Genomic DNA, 15,738 nt, shown 5'->3' with positions numbered 1-15,738 from the left:
GACACGTCAAATATTGAACTACGTTAATATTTAGTTGCGTGTTTACAAGAGAATTCACACTCATCACCCTGAAACCTGCAGAACGCTTGTTTCACGCAGCGTTTCCTTCATCTATGGTCAGTGGAGGGCAAGCGTCCAGCAGGGGGCTGTACCTCTCTCTGCAGTTTCCGTTTCTCTGCTTTTAGCTCATCTTCAACCTTCTCTGCATTTTCTGCCGCAGACTTGTAGCGAGTCACCTGACCCTCCAGCCTGGTCACCTGGAAACCAGAGACACAGACCCGTTAGATAAGCATCCTGCTAACAAGCCACCTTGGACTGTGTCGAAACTTCTCGTCTCACGTTTTGTTCTAAAGCCGTCACTTCTTGCTCAGCCTTCACGAGTTTGAACTTCATGTCGCTGATTTGCCGGCTGGAATCTCCTGAAACACGTAAACGATGGACAACCATGTTACTGTCGAGGTGGACGAGGCCTCTCAGAAACAACCTGCTGCGGTTCCAGGATGGAGACTCACTCTGCAGTTCCATGATGGATGGCTCGCTGCCGTTCTCTACGATTTCACCGTCGAGGCTCGACCCGCTGTCGGTGCCGTTTCTCTGCGTCTTTTGTTCCAGCTGAGCCTTCAGCTTCTTCACCTGGACACAGGAGAGAGCAGGTATTTGTTTTCCTGACAGAGCCCCCATGATAACTTCGACCTCAAGACATTTCCAGTGAGCTGGGCAGTTTTATAAAAATGAAACGTAGCTGCGTTTGCTTCAGATTCTCGTCAGAGCCTCAGGTTCGAGTTCTGGTGGTTACTTTAGATCCCAGTCAGAGTTGGTGGATTACTGGGCAAACAGCTGGATGAAGACCACCTGGATTATAAATCAACAGTTTGAAAACCCATGTTTTTTGACAGTTTAGCTGTTGCTAGCCGCCACTCTCTGTTAGCTACAAACTAACTACATACATGACTGGCTCTTCCTGCATTCTGACAGAAGTAAGGCAGGAGGGAAAATCTACATCTTAGCGAGCTAAAGACACCTACTAGTGAGTACAATGGAGTACTTTTTGGATAAAGTATCACTTCAACCGTTTACCTTGATGTTATAGAACATGGGGTCAGAATTAAACCTTTTAGCACAAGTGCATAGAGGCTCCGTCTACTGTAACCATGGTGACAAGCTAACGCAGAAGTGTAGCCGAGAGATTGATGACATGGTTGTTCTCTGCTTGTTTAGACTTCAGGAACTTATATTTTATGATTGACACTTCTTAACCCTCACGGACTATTCAGGTCACGTGACCCGTTTTGACTTTTGACAGCAGTAAAAACACCCTCAACGTCATTCTTTAAGCCTGAAACTTGATGACTTTTCCTGAAGTGGCCCAAAATACAAGAAAATAATTTTAAAATATTGATACATAATTTTGGATATGTGCTACACTTTTTTGCCCTTTTGAGGCTGTTACAGGTCGAATTTGACCCGCATCTATTTCGATGGATTCTACATCTCCCAGTGGGGTCAAATTGATATGTCATGTTGGTGTGAATATATAAAGAGGGAAAGAGGTGACAGAGGTCACGATGACCTTGAAACAAGGCACGTGGGTTGTACTGGTATGGCAGAAGGGCTGAGAGGACCTGGGATCATTTCTTTACATCTCATGAGCTCAGTCAGGTGCTGCTGAAGAAAAAAATCACAATGTTTGGCACTGTGAGGAGGAACACACCTGAGCTGCCACCTGCCCTACCTGCAACAAGGGGAAGAGAGGTCTTCTTCTATGTGTGCCTTTACTCAGGACACCACAGTTGTCTCATACAAAGAAGAAGAACAAGAATGAGATCCTTATGAGCACTCGGGAAGACCAAAAACCAGCAATCATCCTTGACTACAATGCAAGAAGGGCGGAGACGACAATCTTGGTGAAGTCACAGGCACAAACAGCTGCAAGAGGAAAACCGCCCACTGGCCCCTCGTCATCGGTTCTTTTTGGAGGAGCTGGGAAAGGCCCTTGTGGCTCGTCCACGCAAAAACGACAACGCCTCCCCGCACAGAAGCCTCAGCAGCATTCGTGAGGGCAGCGCAGGAATCTGAGCCTGGCCCAGCTCAAGAAGGATCCACGGGGGTGCAGTGGCCACAGTCGCACTGTGGCCTCCCAGCAAGAAGATTCTGGGTTAGAGTCCCGGCTCGGGAGGCTGTGTGGAGTCTGCATGTTCTCCCTGTTCCTGCTGGGTTCTCTCTGGTACTCCAGCTTCCTCCACAGTCCAAAGACATCAAGAGGGACCAGGTTGATCCAGACTCTAAATTGACCGTAGGCGTGGCTGGGAGAGCCAATGGTTGTCTGTCTCTATGTGTTGGCCCTGCCATGGACTGGTGACCTGTCCAGGGGGAAGGCTTCTGGGATAGGCTCCACCCCCACCACCCTCAACAGGAGAAGAGGGGGAACATGGATGGAATAGAATAAATTCAAATCATTATGACTTTTTTTATTACATGAAATTATCCTGTGTAATAGATGTTCTTCTCCAAAATATATAATTCACCAATCACGAGTGGTGTTAAAACTTAAAAAATACACTTTCCCTGGTCCTTGAAACATTCAGGAAGGACAAATCAATCATTTTTTGAAGTAGCACAGGTCATTCAAACATTATGAACAGGTTTGGGGTCATAACTTTACTGAAAATACTTGCTACAAGGGCAGTTCCTGGGCCGGGTCAATTTTGACCCACTGTGAAGGTAAGGGACTTGAACGGTATGTGAGGGTTAAACCTTTTTAACAACTCATATTGGACTCACCTATGAACAACTTTTAGGGGCTCCAGCAAGCGTGGTCACGTCACCTACGAGGGAATGGCGAGTGTCACCGGACACGACTGAGCATTGACATGCTTCATATTTCAGTACTTAAACTCTCCAAGGTTTACGTCGCCCCTCTTACAGGGAAATTTCTTTCCAGTCGGGTCTTCAGACATGAGGTGCTTTTATTGTGGTTTTACACTCAATAAAACTAAAAGAAGACTACATTTTATTTTTGTTGTTAATTTTTTCTGTCAGCATACGATTTTTCACAATGATTTCAAAATGTAACAGTGTTGCCACACGGGGCTGATCTACACGCGTCTGACAGGTGAACTGTCGACTCACCTGCTCGATCATTTTTTCCCGCTCGTCCACCAGCTTCCTCAGACGAATCTCTGCAAGTTCAATCAGAAAAGTTCGGGTCACGTCAGAGTCCCAGCGTCCTCAAATGACTAGCATTCTTTCAAGGTAAAGTAAGTCAACATACCAGGGTGGGTGGAGCCAAAGACATGGAGGGGGTGAGGCTGGGTCAGTGGGGGAGGCTGATGCATGCAACAGTGCAGGCATCCGGGAGGGGGTGGGGGTTGGAGCGGAGTGTGAGGGGGTGCTGGTTAGCATGCAAAAACTCTGCAGCGTCAATGTGACGGCGATCAAGCCTGTTGGTGTCTGAGTTCCGTCACGACCAAAACAGATTCGCATCAACACTTGAGATCAGTCACAGCGACACATTTATTGACATCTCACTGTCGTCGTTTACATCGAGTGCAGCCAACAGTTTCTGTGCATTTGTTTGTTCTTCAGGACGAACCGAGCAGGAGCACGACGGTTTCACCAGGTCACACGTATGAGCTATGACGTACGACACAGCAGAACGCTCTTCATCAAGTATCTCAAGTGTGCATCTTCCTCATTCATCAACAACATCAAGCACAACTCAAAGTAACACTCTCATCTCTAGAAATTACAGTTTTCAATTGAAATGGACGTTTTAGCCAAAGAGCGATGTAAAGCGACGTTTCTCAGGGGAAGTGCAGTGAGGTTTCCGCTTTGAAAACCAGCAGAAAATCATGGACAGAAAAATTAGAAACTGAATTAATGACAAACGCAACACAGCAAAGGAACCAAACAAGGAGTTGAACTTTGCCACTGCATGGTGACAAATACCAGAGTGCAGCCTTCATTTTTACCAGCAGGCGTCAGCGCCAGCACCGTCCCTTCATTTCAAACCTGAGAACCTGTCAGAAGCCCAGAAGCCTTTCCAGACAAGTCGGCTTCAACCTTCCCTCAGACCTCAACAAAAAAGGGTCTTTGCTAATTCCTTCGAAAGTTTTTGAAAGAATTATTAAAAGGAAACAAAGAAGGAACGTCTTGCTATAAAACTTGCATAATTTAAAACTGCCAAGACAATGATCCTTCTCATAGATATTTAAAGGGCCATTCGGGGAAGTTGGATCCGATTTTCTGAGCTCAAACACTTGAAGGCGTCTGAAAGGCAAACGAGCTCTGCGTAGCAGGGTCAGTGACCTCAAAGGGGGTCTGAGTCTTCATGAGGGTCAACCTGAGGTTCCTCGAAAGGAAACATTACGACATCTTACACTCTTCTTTGCCCTTGCTTTTGCCTTTCTTTCCATTCTTCTTCACATCTTTCCCAGACAGCGCTGACTCTTTGTTGCGGCCCACTTGGCTGGGACTCTTTGGTAAAACCACATCTTCTCCCCCCTGCAGCTCCTGTTTGACGGCGTCCAGCCCTTCTTCCTCCACAGCTGCCTCCTCAACGTTCTCGTCCTTTGCGTCGGGGACGTTTCCCTGCTCGGTTCCTTGTGTTTGCCTTGTTTCAGACGTTGTGTCCTCCTGGGACTTTAGTTTGTTTTGAGATGCAGAATCGTCCTCTTCCACGTCATCCCCAGAACGCCGTTGGTCCTCATCACTGACCGGCTCGGTTTCTCTTGACCTGCCGTCGTCGTCGCTCTTATCCGCCACGACTTCAACACCCTCCTCCAGGTCTTCCTGTTCTGGATCATTGATCTCGATCGCTGCCTCCACGTCCATGTCATCAAAATCAAAAGACTGGCCTTCCTCATCCCCGTCCTCCTCCTCGCTGTCCTGCTGTGGGGGCAGACAGGAATCTTTACGTCCGCTGTCATTTTGGCCGCTCCCATGTTCCGGATCATCTTGAGTGAATGAACCTTCATCCTGGTGGTCCTGCTTGGTGCCAGGTTCCTCTGGACCATCTGGATCTATCAGTTCAGTCTCTGAGGAAGCTTCAGTGTTGGATTTATCAACCAGACACATCTGGATTCCTGCCTCGTCCAAATCCGATGCCTGAGTCGCAGTCATCGAGTTCTCTTGCTTGACTGGAGCAACTTCACTCAGCTTTTCCTCTTCTGACAGGTGGTGTTTCAGCTCTGAATTATCGGATGTACCATTATCAGTACCAGGGGAGCCCGAGTCAGTCGCAGCATTGTTGTCCGTTTCAGGAACTGCCTCAGGAACCTGGATGTGCGCATCGATGGCTGCAGGTAAATCTGACAGCAGCTCTGAGCCCGACGGGCTTTTAAGGCCATCAGTGATGTCATCAGTAGGTTCCAGAGACGCTTTAGTTTCACTTTCAGAACTGTTTACAGGTTCCACAGCAGCGTCCACATGGCTTTGAACATGTGATTCAGCTCCACCTTCTTCAAAAGTTCCTGAGAAGCAGACCTGACCTGCAGGTCTGAGTGGGTCTATGCTGGACCCGTCCTCCAGGCTTCTAACACCCTCAGTACGATCAGCCTCCGCAGCACAACTCATTACTTCCTCCATGTTCTCTGGTTCCAGAGTTTGTTCTGGAATCAGCTCTGAATTATCGCATGTACCATTATGACCAGGGGAGCCGGATTCAGTCGCAGCATTGTTGTTCGGCTCAGGATCTTCCTCGGGAACCTGGTCGTGTGTGACGATGGCTGCAGGTAAATCTGAATCCTCTGAGTGTAGTTTGTCGTTCTGCTCGTCTGGAAGAGGTTCCACCCTTGGTTCTTCCAGGGATTCAGCCTGAGATTCTGCTGGTTCCACTGCATTTGTCTCCTCTGTATCTTGCTGCACATTTACTTCATCCATCTTTGATTTGTTGACAGTCACATGACCATCAATGTCACGTTCCGCTGCTGAAACAGATTCATTTTCTTTTTCTGATTTGCTGTTCTCCTGATCACTTCCATCTTCCTCCTTCACATCTCTCTGTTGCTTCCTCTCCTCGTGGGGCACTCCTTTCTTTTTGCCTCTCCTCTTTTTCTTCTTCTTTTTCCCCGGAGCAGAACCCTCCGGCTGAACCTTACTGGATATTTCTTCAGCGTTCTCAGGTTCTTGATGGGCTTCTGAGATGAACTCTTCTTTGGCGACTTCAGCGACAGAAGGACGTGACTCTCTCTTTCTCGCCTCTTCATTTTCCTGCTCTACTGCTGGGCTGTTCGCCATCTCTAGAACATCACCACCACTGACTCTTCCTCCCGAGCTGCTCGTTCCAGCAACATTTTCCTCTGGACTGTTTTCAGACCCTTCAACTTGAGGCCCGCAAACCATTTCATCAACAGCTGGAAGTTCATTAACTTCAGCCTGAGAATCCTCGTCTCCAACGTCCTGTCTGTTGGAACACATCTCTCTTTCCACAGCGTCCACATCAGCAACATTACCCAGCTGATTGGAGCTCAAGTCACCCGTTCCTTCCTGGAGCGTGTCCGGATGACGCTCTCGTGGGTCCGCCTCTTCCTCTCGGCTACGTCTCAACTCTTCTGTGCTGCCTGAGAGATCATGAAGAGCACATGGTGATGGGGGGACACAACACTCGCACATGAGACATCAATGTAAGAAGCCAACCCTTCAGCAGGAAGTGCGACAGCAGAGGTCAGAGAAGGCCGAACACCTGATTGATTGAGAGAGCAGCAGAGGCCAGATGAAGCAGGAGGAAACAGAAGAGAGGAACACCAACGTGAAGGTTCTCACAATCCCAGAACGCCTGATGGTCTCAAGTTTGAAGAGGAAGCTGAAGGATTTCACCTTTTATCTCTGCACCACAAATGCTAGAACTCAACAACAGCACCTAAAAATGGATGACTTCAGATGAGTTGAAGTAATGGTTAGAAGAAGCTAAAGGGTGAGTACCAAAGAAGGGTTAGCAGAGAAACGCTAGAAGGCACCTGATGTTTCTACAAGGGAAATGACGGAATGAGACGTTTCTGGTTCCCTTCACAGAGGAACGTCCCACAGAGGAGGACTACAGTGGTCCCTCGTTAATCGCAGGAGTTACATTCTAAAAATAACCCGCAATAGGTGAAATCCACCAAGTAGTCAGCTTTATTTTTTACTATTATTATAGATGGTTCAAGGCTGTAAAACCCCTCACTACACACTTTTCAACTTTTCTCAGACAGGCATTAACATTTTCACACTTTTCTCTCTTGTTTAAACTCTCAAAGTTCAAAGCTTCGTAGAAAATATCAGTGTCATAAAAACCAGCTGCCGCATAGCTTCTACCTTCCTTTCGCACGTCCACAAGTCCAACTTTTTGTGCGATGGTTAGCATCTTCCTCTGTCTTGTGGGTGCTACCGCAGGTGCCTTTGACGGAGCAGAACGCTTCGGCGACATTGTGGGGTTTGTTGGGGAGGAAACTAGCAAGCACACAGTTCAGCACTCCAGAGTCACACTGCTAGCAATCAAAGATTTATGTAAATTTGGCAAACTGAATGCATTCTGTGCTGTACAGGACACACGGCACCGAGGAGATTGATTGACAATGACCTACAGCCAATCAGGACGCAGAACTCAATGAGCTATATAAAAAAGCATGCAAAACTGCACTAAAAAAAAAATCTGCAAAACTGCGAGGCCGCGAAAGGTGAACTGCGTTCTAGCGAGGGATCTCTGTAAATCTAAAGTACTGAAATCGAAATACGGGACACAAAAAAAACACATGTTGATTTGATCTTCACGCCTGACCTGGGTTTGTAATGTGTGTTTATTTTTTGGAGTCTTTTCTTACTTTGAGTGGATAATCAGCAGGAATGTGTGTGTGTGTGTGTGTGTGTGTGTGTTTGATTGTTAGCAGGAGCAGCAGATGATGACCAGACCTGCTGGAGGCCTCCTGAATGGAACCGACATTTTGGAATTGTGGCCATTAAACAGGGCTGAGGTAAGAACTCACACTTTGTTGTCCATCATCAAATCAAACACGCCGTTATTAGTCTGTGAACGTGTTTGGTTGAAGTCTGGGTCGCCCTCTAAGCTCAGACACACAAGTTGAGACGAGTGCAGACGTGAGGAGGGTGAAGGAGAAGCAAGCAGGCTGAGGCCGGCACCGCCGGCACCAGCAGCGATGCATCCGTCTGTATGATTCTGAAGTTAAAGCTACTTTGATGCTGAGCCATGCACAAAGAAGGAAGGTGTGTTTACCCAGCATGCTGTTCCCGTCTGTGGGCGGGGCCTGAGTCTCCTGAGCTGCTGGAGGACCGGAGTCTCCGTCAGTTTGTGTCCCGCTGGCATCCCCGTTGATGTTCAGATCAGGTCCCAAAACTATTCCATGTTTCTGACAAAAGGAAGAAGAGAGCTGTGAGCACCAACTTTCCACACTGGGAAGATCTCAGATGCGTCCACGTTTCAAACTTTTCAACAACTATGAAGGCAGCAAATGTTTCCAGCTTCAGCCGATCAAGGAGACATTTTTCCACTGCAGTTCTACAACTTCAGAGCAGGACTCAGTGATAAAGGTCTCAGACACATTCCAGGATACCTTGAGAATGTCCTTGAGCGTCACCACCTCCTCTCTGAGCTCATCTCGCTCTACTCGGATGGCGTCTGTGTATTCTTTCTGTCGCTCTAAGGCCTGCGTGGAACCCAGAGGTGGCCAGAATGAAAAGAGAAGTGTACAGGAAGTGAAAAGTGGTTTCATGCAAAGAAGATGAAGTTAATGATGAAGAAGGCTAAAAACCCAGAGCTCAACAGAACAGCTTGCTGGTCGTACCCCAATTTTTTTATCCTTCCACTCGACCGTTTCCTGCAGGTCAGAAATCTCTCTAACAAAACCGTCCTGCTTGAGACGCAGCTGACGGATCTCCTGGACAGCAGCGGGACGACAGTTGGAAAGCAGAGGAGAGAAAAGAAGCAGTGACATGCGACAGGAGGAGAACCCAGCCAGGGTTCTGATTCATTCACACTGGCAGAACCGATACTCACGTTTAGCAGCTCCTCGCTTTGTTTGAGCGTCTCTTTCATTTCAGTGAACTGGAACTGGAGAACGCCGTGGGCGTGTTTCTCTCGTTCGTACTCCTGTGAAGAACAAGACAAAGTTCAAGTGCTGGTGTGGAACATCTGCCGCAGGACGGCCCTGAGCCGTGACATCCAACACGTCTCAGAAGCAGGACGCTAGTAAAGGAAGGGAACAACACTTCCACACTGCAGTGAGAGAAGCCAGGACTTGTTCACGGGGGTCACCTTCACACCACTCGGCCATTTTTAATGTTGTCTCTTTTCACACGGTCACTGTGTCCATTAAACAGAGCGGCTGCCATCTTTAACCGAGTGTCTGACATTCTGCCCTCCGCGTGGCTCCAGACCACAGGGGAGCGTTCCAGTCAGAACATCTTAACATTTCTGCCACATTATAATTGAAGTGGGAAAAGGCCTCACCTACATCTACAGAAGTGGTCTCACTGGCCTACAGCCCCTTTTAAACATTCCAATCTCTCTGTGTCCGACTTCTAAAGAGTTTGTGTCGGCAAACCCAGGAGGAGTTCGTAGGACGTACGTGGTCAGGAGCTGCTCTGCTACATCAACTCAGACTTCCTATTGCAGCCGCCGTCGCTACGCTCTTGTCACAGAGGGCCCCTGCGTGTCCCAGGCAGGCCTCGTTCCTGTTGTGCAACACTGTGGGTGCGTCCTCTCCGAGTGTGTGAAACATGCACATTATGTCTCTCTGGTTTAAAAGTGTGTTAACACCTTGACTTTCTCCTCGTATTCCCGGCGGGACTCGGACAGCAGCTCCTCCAGCTCCATCAGCGAGTCCTTGAGCGTGTCCACCTGGTACATCAGGTTGTTCTTCTCGTTGTCCAGCTGGGCATTGGACACCATGGCCTTGCGATACTTCTCCTCCACCTCCACGAGTGCATCCTAGTACACAAAGTACCACAGTTTAACAGGTGGAGTAGGAATGAGATAAACACAGAGCACAAGAGCAGAGAAGAACACCGCGCATGTTCCTCTGCCTTGTGGGAGGAAGTTCAAGTTTAGACGTTGAAGTGAAGACAAAAACATGCAGAAGTCGTTGAAGTCACTCACGACTGACATCGCTCATATTTGCACCACAATCAGGGAGTATGACTGTCCTTCAGGATTTAAACACTAAAGCTTTCAGTCTGGAACAGTTGCAGGTTCATGTTCATGCATGTGAAGGACGAAGCACTCAACATGCACAATAACTCAGCAAACCCGGCCAGTCTGGGAGGTTCTCAGGGTTCTACCTTGACTTCTTTTAGGTTCTGAGTGTATTTGCTCTCCACATCTTGAATCTGATCCTTCAGTTCATGAATCTCCTGAAGACCCGGGCAGACAAGCACAGAGCATCGACATCAGAAGAGGTCAAGCAGAGAGACGAGCGGAGGAGGAGGACATTCAAGACGAGGACAGACGTGTGTGCAGAAAGAAAATGAAGAGTGAAGACCGGTCCTGAGCTCTCTCAGTTCCTCCTGAGGGTTCAGGGTCTCCATGGGCCTCCTGATCCACGTCATTTCTATCATCATGTCTTTGGACATTTTTTTTTGAAAATCTTGAGCTTTTTTAACTTGGAAAAAACTTTCAGCCTCATATTAATGTCATATACAAACGTTTGAAACTTCCACAGATCAACACAGATTGAACTCAACAACTAAACATGTAAAATAAATTAAAACCATTCGAAAAGTGTAACTTGTTGTTTCCATACTGATTTCACCAGACTCTTCCAGTTGGCTCCATGTGATCATCATTACCTTGATTTCTCGTATGGATGTCTCGGCGTCCACGGTTATGGAGGTCTCTCCACTTCCTCTGCGGGAGGACGTCCCGCCTAAGGAGGTGAGGGTCGCTGCTGTTAAGGCCGAAGCTGCACGAGACCCCTGGAGACAGAACCAACACGGCAGTGTTCAGCAGCTCCACTGTGACGTGTGTTAAACCAACAACTGGTTATCTCTTCATGAATTCACTCACTTTCTCCAGGTAATCTCTGTCCTCCACCTGTGGAGACGGAGAGACAGTGAGAGTGAGCGGTGACAGAGGAGGAGGAGGGGGGTGCAGGCCACGGGGCCAAGGCCACACGGACGGAGACCTTCAGGTTTTTTTGACAGCAAACACAGAAGCAACACTTCCAACGATTCAAATGTAGTTTTTGTTCGTGAGATGAATTCTAACATCAGGGTCCCTCTGAAACCTCCCCCGAAAAGAAATCAGTTTGTCCCACCAGCTCCTGCTCTTCCTGTGATTTGGTCTCACTTCACATGCCTAAACTAGGGACCAAGAATGAGCCAATCAGAGGCAGAGTAGGGCTGGGGGCGGGTCTTCTGCTCCCCCAGTATGTCAGGCTCCTCCTATATGTTGGATAAATAACGTGCAGGTAAGGAAACTGTCAGTGTTCAAGATGGGAAGTCAGAAATAAACCCAGAATCTGAGAGACACGTCTGTAAGAGACAGCAGTGAGTTCGGAGGGCCGGCGGTTCCCACCACACACGCCACACGTTCCCGTTTGAGAACCAGCCGCAAGTCAACATGAGTCAGCTGTGACGGTGTGATCACATGACCTCGGAGGGTGACAAGCGCAAGCAACCGTGACGTCACAACAGTCACGCAGGAATTCAACTTCACAGCAAACAGACTCACGTCAGAGAAGTCGGGGATAGTGACATCATCCAGGTCTCTGGGGAGGCCGCCGCCGCTGCCGGCCGCACTCCTCAAGTAACTGGCCACAGAGCTGCAGTTGTCCTGCAGTGGCCACCAGGGGGCAGAAGAACATCGTTCCAGTCAGGACAAGATCAACAGAGGCTCTGATGACACTGGAACTCATGTTTATGATTCTCAGAGCAGAACACACAACCTCCCACACCAGGTGAGACCAAACACACACTCGCCGACAGCAACGCACCAGGATGCCAAGAACCGTTCAGTCATGACTCAAGTGGAAATAAAATGAACAGTAACATTCATCACTCAGGAAAACTATAAAATCATCTGAAGTACACGCCAATGCTGAAGAGACTCTGATCCCGAATAATAGCATCACATATTTGTAGCTCCAGACTGCAGGAAGAACAAGCCACGTATGTTTAGCTTGAAGCTAACGGAGGCTGATGCTAACAGCAGCTAAACTGTCCAGAAACGTCTGGTCACCAACTCTCCAGGGGGTCGGGTAGAGTCCAGGTCTCCTTGATCCACCTGGAGGATCAGGGATCCACTAACACCTGGATTGGAGATTAGAAAAACTGGACCACTTCCAGGTCTGTGCTGAACAGGACGTAGCTGGCTCCTTCTACATACTGGAGTCATAAGAAGTCTTGTAGGAGAGAAAACTGACACCTGTCAGTCATTCAGTTCATATCTGACCATCCCAAGGAACAGCTTTAGCCAGCTGGCTTGTTTATGCTAGCTGGTTGTCCACAGCCGGTCTGAATTCAGCAGCTAACGTTGCATTAGAGTTAGACTGACCCCCCCCCCAAGGTTCTGTCCACATCCAAACATCCCTGTGCTTCCCTAGTACACGCCGCGGGTCACGGATAGTGGAGTTTTTGAACAACAAGGTAACGTGGGGCTCACCACTGGACTGGTGCGGGCTGAACTGGCCCTGCTGGAGGTTCTGGAACTGGAGTTGCGGTAACTAGAGAAATCTAAAGGCTGCAGAGAAAACACAGAGTTATGTTTCCCTCTACACACACCAGCATGCACACACACACATTCACAGGTGCAGGCGAGCACGCTGGTGATGGCATTACTCTCAGGTCAATGAGTAGAATCAAAAACTACACATCACCAGGTTACACACACACACACTCTTTTTAGTTGTTGGTACCACCTCAGACTGTCTAGAAATCTACTGCACTTCAAACGCCACAGCAAAAACTCCAAGACAATCTTACATGGGAGGTGGAGCCAGCGCCTCGCCGTGACCCAGCGAAGTGGCTGTCGTCATACACAGCGCTCTGTACATCACACCCACACACACCCACACCCACACCCACACACACACACACACACAGCTAATTCAGCAGTAGACATGATGGTGTTGATGTGTGACCTCAGAGGCTGTGATTGTTTACTTCAGAGAATTCAAATTGATAAAAACTGAGAGGAAGTGAGTTATTCATGATGATGTTAGCTTTAGCATCACGGTGAAGGATCAACACACCAAAGACATGCTAGTGTGGCTAACAGCTGGTGGCTAACAGCTGGCGGTGCTGCTCATAGATTGTAGTTTAGATTCGGATGGTTTGTACCTCTGATCCCTGGACATTTTGCTTCACACCTGATATAATATTTAGGAGAGTCACCGTAGCTAAGAGCCAACGCTAATGAGCCGGTGACATCATCATGTGGTTGGCGTCTGTTTTGTTGACTAGATGAATGTCATCGATGTTCGGGAGGTTCCTCAGTGACTAGCTGGGTTAGCGTAGCCTCACACCTATAGACGGAGACGCTGCCACTTGCCTCATGAGGAATTCAAGATGGCGGACTCGTCTCCCTGCTGCACTGAAGGCTAACGTAATGAGGGGGCTAGTATTCCTCGTGGCTGACACATAGTGAACAAGAGGTATGGCGAGTCGACTCGCTGGGTTTTCAAGTAGAACAACTATGTTGGATTATGTGTGATACCAATTATGTGCTGCAGGAGAGGAGAACCGCAGGAATCTCAGCTGGGTTCTACCAGGACTTTTATCCTGATACACAAATATCCAGACACTTTCCCTCCAACTGGTCTGACCACTGGTGGAGAACCGCCAGGTTCTCTTTGTTAATCTCAATAAGAATCATATCAGCCATTCAGTAAGTGGACTAAAGGTAGAGGTTTGGAGAACCAACCCTACGGTAGAGCTGCTGGCTGATGTGACTGAGCGACCTGTAGAACTGGGACAAAGAACCAAGTGTGACATCAACAAAGGGTCCAGAACCTTTAGAGAGCCCTGCTGGTCCCCCTGAGGGTGCCTGGTGCATACAGACCTGGTAACTGTCGAAAGATGAAGCGTTTCTGGAGGACGATGGACCGTTGAGGCTGTACAGGTCAGAGGACGTGTATGACGCCTGGAGGGGTGGGGGGGGGGGGGGGGGGGATCACGAGCCGAGGAGAGAAAGAACGAACCTTTAGAAAGAGTTCTGAACTCACAGCAGGTAGTGATGCACTGGTCCTGAGCAGTGAGCAACCGTGTAAAGCTTCATGCCAACGAGCAGAAAATAAAACCTCACGCAGATTTAAACTGGTGGTAAACTGGTGTGAACTCAGTCTTTAACATGTTTAAATTGCTTTTCACTTCTTCCAGCTGTTGCAGCAACATCAACCCTGCATTCACGCCAGATGTCAAATGAAGCCGTGTCCAGGAGACGTTCTTGTGCCAGCCCCCGTTAGAGGAGATGAATCAGAGGAATGAAGCAGGGCTGCTGGGAGCGACTCATGCTGGAGCTCTACTTTCTCTGTCACAGACAGACAGACGTGTTGAATTCTCAGAGAAACATGCACACTTTTGTTATACACATTTTTAAAAAGGCATTTGCGACTCATGTGCTTGTGAACAGAACTTCAAGAACCCTTTGGTTCTGCAGTGCTGATCACTCGGACAATGAGCCCTGCATGTGATGGAGGAATGCTGAGTTACAGAGAAATAGAAATGACACCAAAATCTCCGGTTTATTCCCATGAACGTTTCCATCTCTGTGGGAGAAAAAATCCCAAATTCTTGAGCTTAACTTCTCATGTAAATTTCAGCAAAATTTCCTCCGAGAACCTTCTGCTCAGGCGTGGAACACAAACCCCAGTCAGGTGTTAACTGATCACCACCACACACATGCAGCGACTCAGCAGTTTCCAGATCAGCGTCACCCACCGGCTGCAGGTCGAGTCTGGAGCCACGAGACACTCGGCTGTCGTCACTCAGTCTGGAGCTCTGAGAGTCGAGACACGACAGCGTCAGACCGCGAGACACGACAGCGTCATGGAGGGTCATACAAACACGTCAAAGGCAGAAATAATGAACTGAATCGGCTTTCCAGGTCATTGGACAGAGGAACAAGTCACCAGTCACTCACAGGACACACAATCTACTGTCCACATCCTGCAAGATGGCGACACCTGAGCCTGGTAACACACAACCATCCCAGCTTCAGGTCAGAGGTCAAACCTGCCATACAGTTGCCTGCTATCTGACTAGGACGGAGGAAACACAAATGCTTGACTAGTCGCTAGTGACTGGGCCCTCACGAGTCAGGGGGCCTACATGCTCACACTCATGCAGCTCACCACACTGCCTCTGCTGGACAGGAGGCTGAACTGGTCGTCACAGCCGTTCCTCTGCAAACACACAACAGGAAGCAGAGACACGGATGTCATTTCAGCCGGCCAATAGCATGGCTGGACTCATGTGACTCCGTGACATACATCTCTGTCCTTGTGTTTGTGCTTCTTCTTTTTCTTGGACTTTTTATGTGACTGTGTGGAGGAACCCTTCGAGAGAGAGAGAGAGAGAGAGAGAGAGAGAGAGAGAGAGAGAGAGAGAGAGAGAGAGAGAGAGAGAGAGAGAGAGAGAGAGCGATGACAGGCACATCATCATCATCATCATCACCACAGCAACACCAGAGCACGTTACCATGGTCACTGAACCAGGAAGCAACAGCCGTCCAGACGCTGTTTAATGTGTCAGTAACGGGCTGATGGTGGCAGACATCCAGTCAACAGTCACTGTGGACACCATGCAGAG

At 48.6% G+C, this 15,738-nt stretch overlaps 1 protein-coding gene across 28 annotated transcripts in view; it reads right to left on the bottom strand.

The window, feature by feature from the left end:
• Positions 1–15,738, bottom strand: part of lrrfip1a (leucine rich repeat (in FLII) interacting protein 1a) — a 36,454-nt gene that overhangs the window by 798 nt on the left and 19,918 nt on the right. For 9 of the 28 annotated variants that reach the window (XM_086219521.1, XM_086219522.1, XM_086219524.1 and 6 more), the window contains 15 exons: positions 15,420–15,485; positions 15,282–15,332; positions 14,869–14,928; positions 13,991–14,071; positions 12,593–12,670; positions 11,663–11,764; positions 10,997–11,023; positions 10,780–10,905; positions 10,273–10,344; positions 9,752–9,922; positions 8,990–9,082; positions 8,778–8,870; positions 8,547–8,639; positions 8,210–8,342; positions 3,350–6,560 (listed from right to left, as the gene is read on the bottom strand). In XM_086219521.1, the coding sequence (XP_086075647.1) occupies positions 4,366–6,560; positions 8,210–8,342; positions 8,547–8,639; positions 8,778–8,870; positions 8,990–9,082; positions 9,752–9,922; positions 10,273–10,344; positions 10,780–10,905; positions 10,997–11,023; positions 11,663–11,764; positions 12,593–12,670; positions 13,991–14,071; positions 14,869–14,928; positions 15,282–15,332; positions 15,420–15,485 (3,441 nt within the window). In that variant the 3' untranslated portion in view covers positions 3,350–4,365. Of the gene's footprint in view, positions 1–152; positions 258–339; positions 420–512; positions 634–3,129; positions 3,180–3,349; positions 6,561–8,209; positions 8,343–8,546; positions 8,640–8,777; positions 8,871–8,989; positions 9,083–9,751; positions 9,923–10,272; positions 10,345–10,779; positions 10,906–10,996; positions 11,024–11,662; positions 11,765–12,592; positions 12,671–12,912; positions 12,976–13,990; positions 14,072–14,868; positions 14,929–15,281; positions 15,333–15,419; positions 15,486–15,738 lie in introns of those variants that run through there. The other 19 variants (XM_086219539.1, XM_086219543.1, XM_086219545.1 and 16 more) reach the window with 8 other exon arrangements.

Source organism: Aulostomus chinensis, chromosome 12 (genome assembly GCF_037954235.1).
Source record: "Aulostomus chinensis isolate RoL2024-O1b breed Wild chromosome 12, RoL_Achi_v1.0, whole genome shotgun sequence".
Lineage (NCBI taxonomy): Eukaryota > Metazoa > Chordata > Actinopteri > Syngnathiformes > Aulostomidae > Aulostomus > Aulostomus chinensis.
Note: the sequence above shows the minus strand (reverse complement) of the source record. Positions and strands in the feature narration are given on the sequence as shown.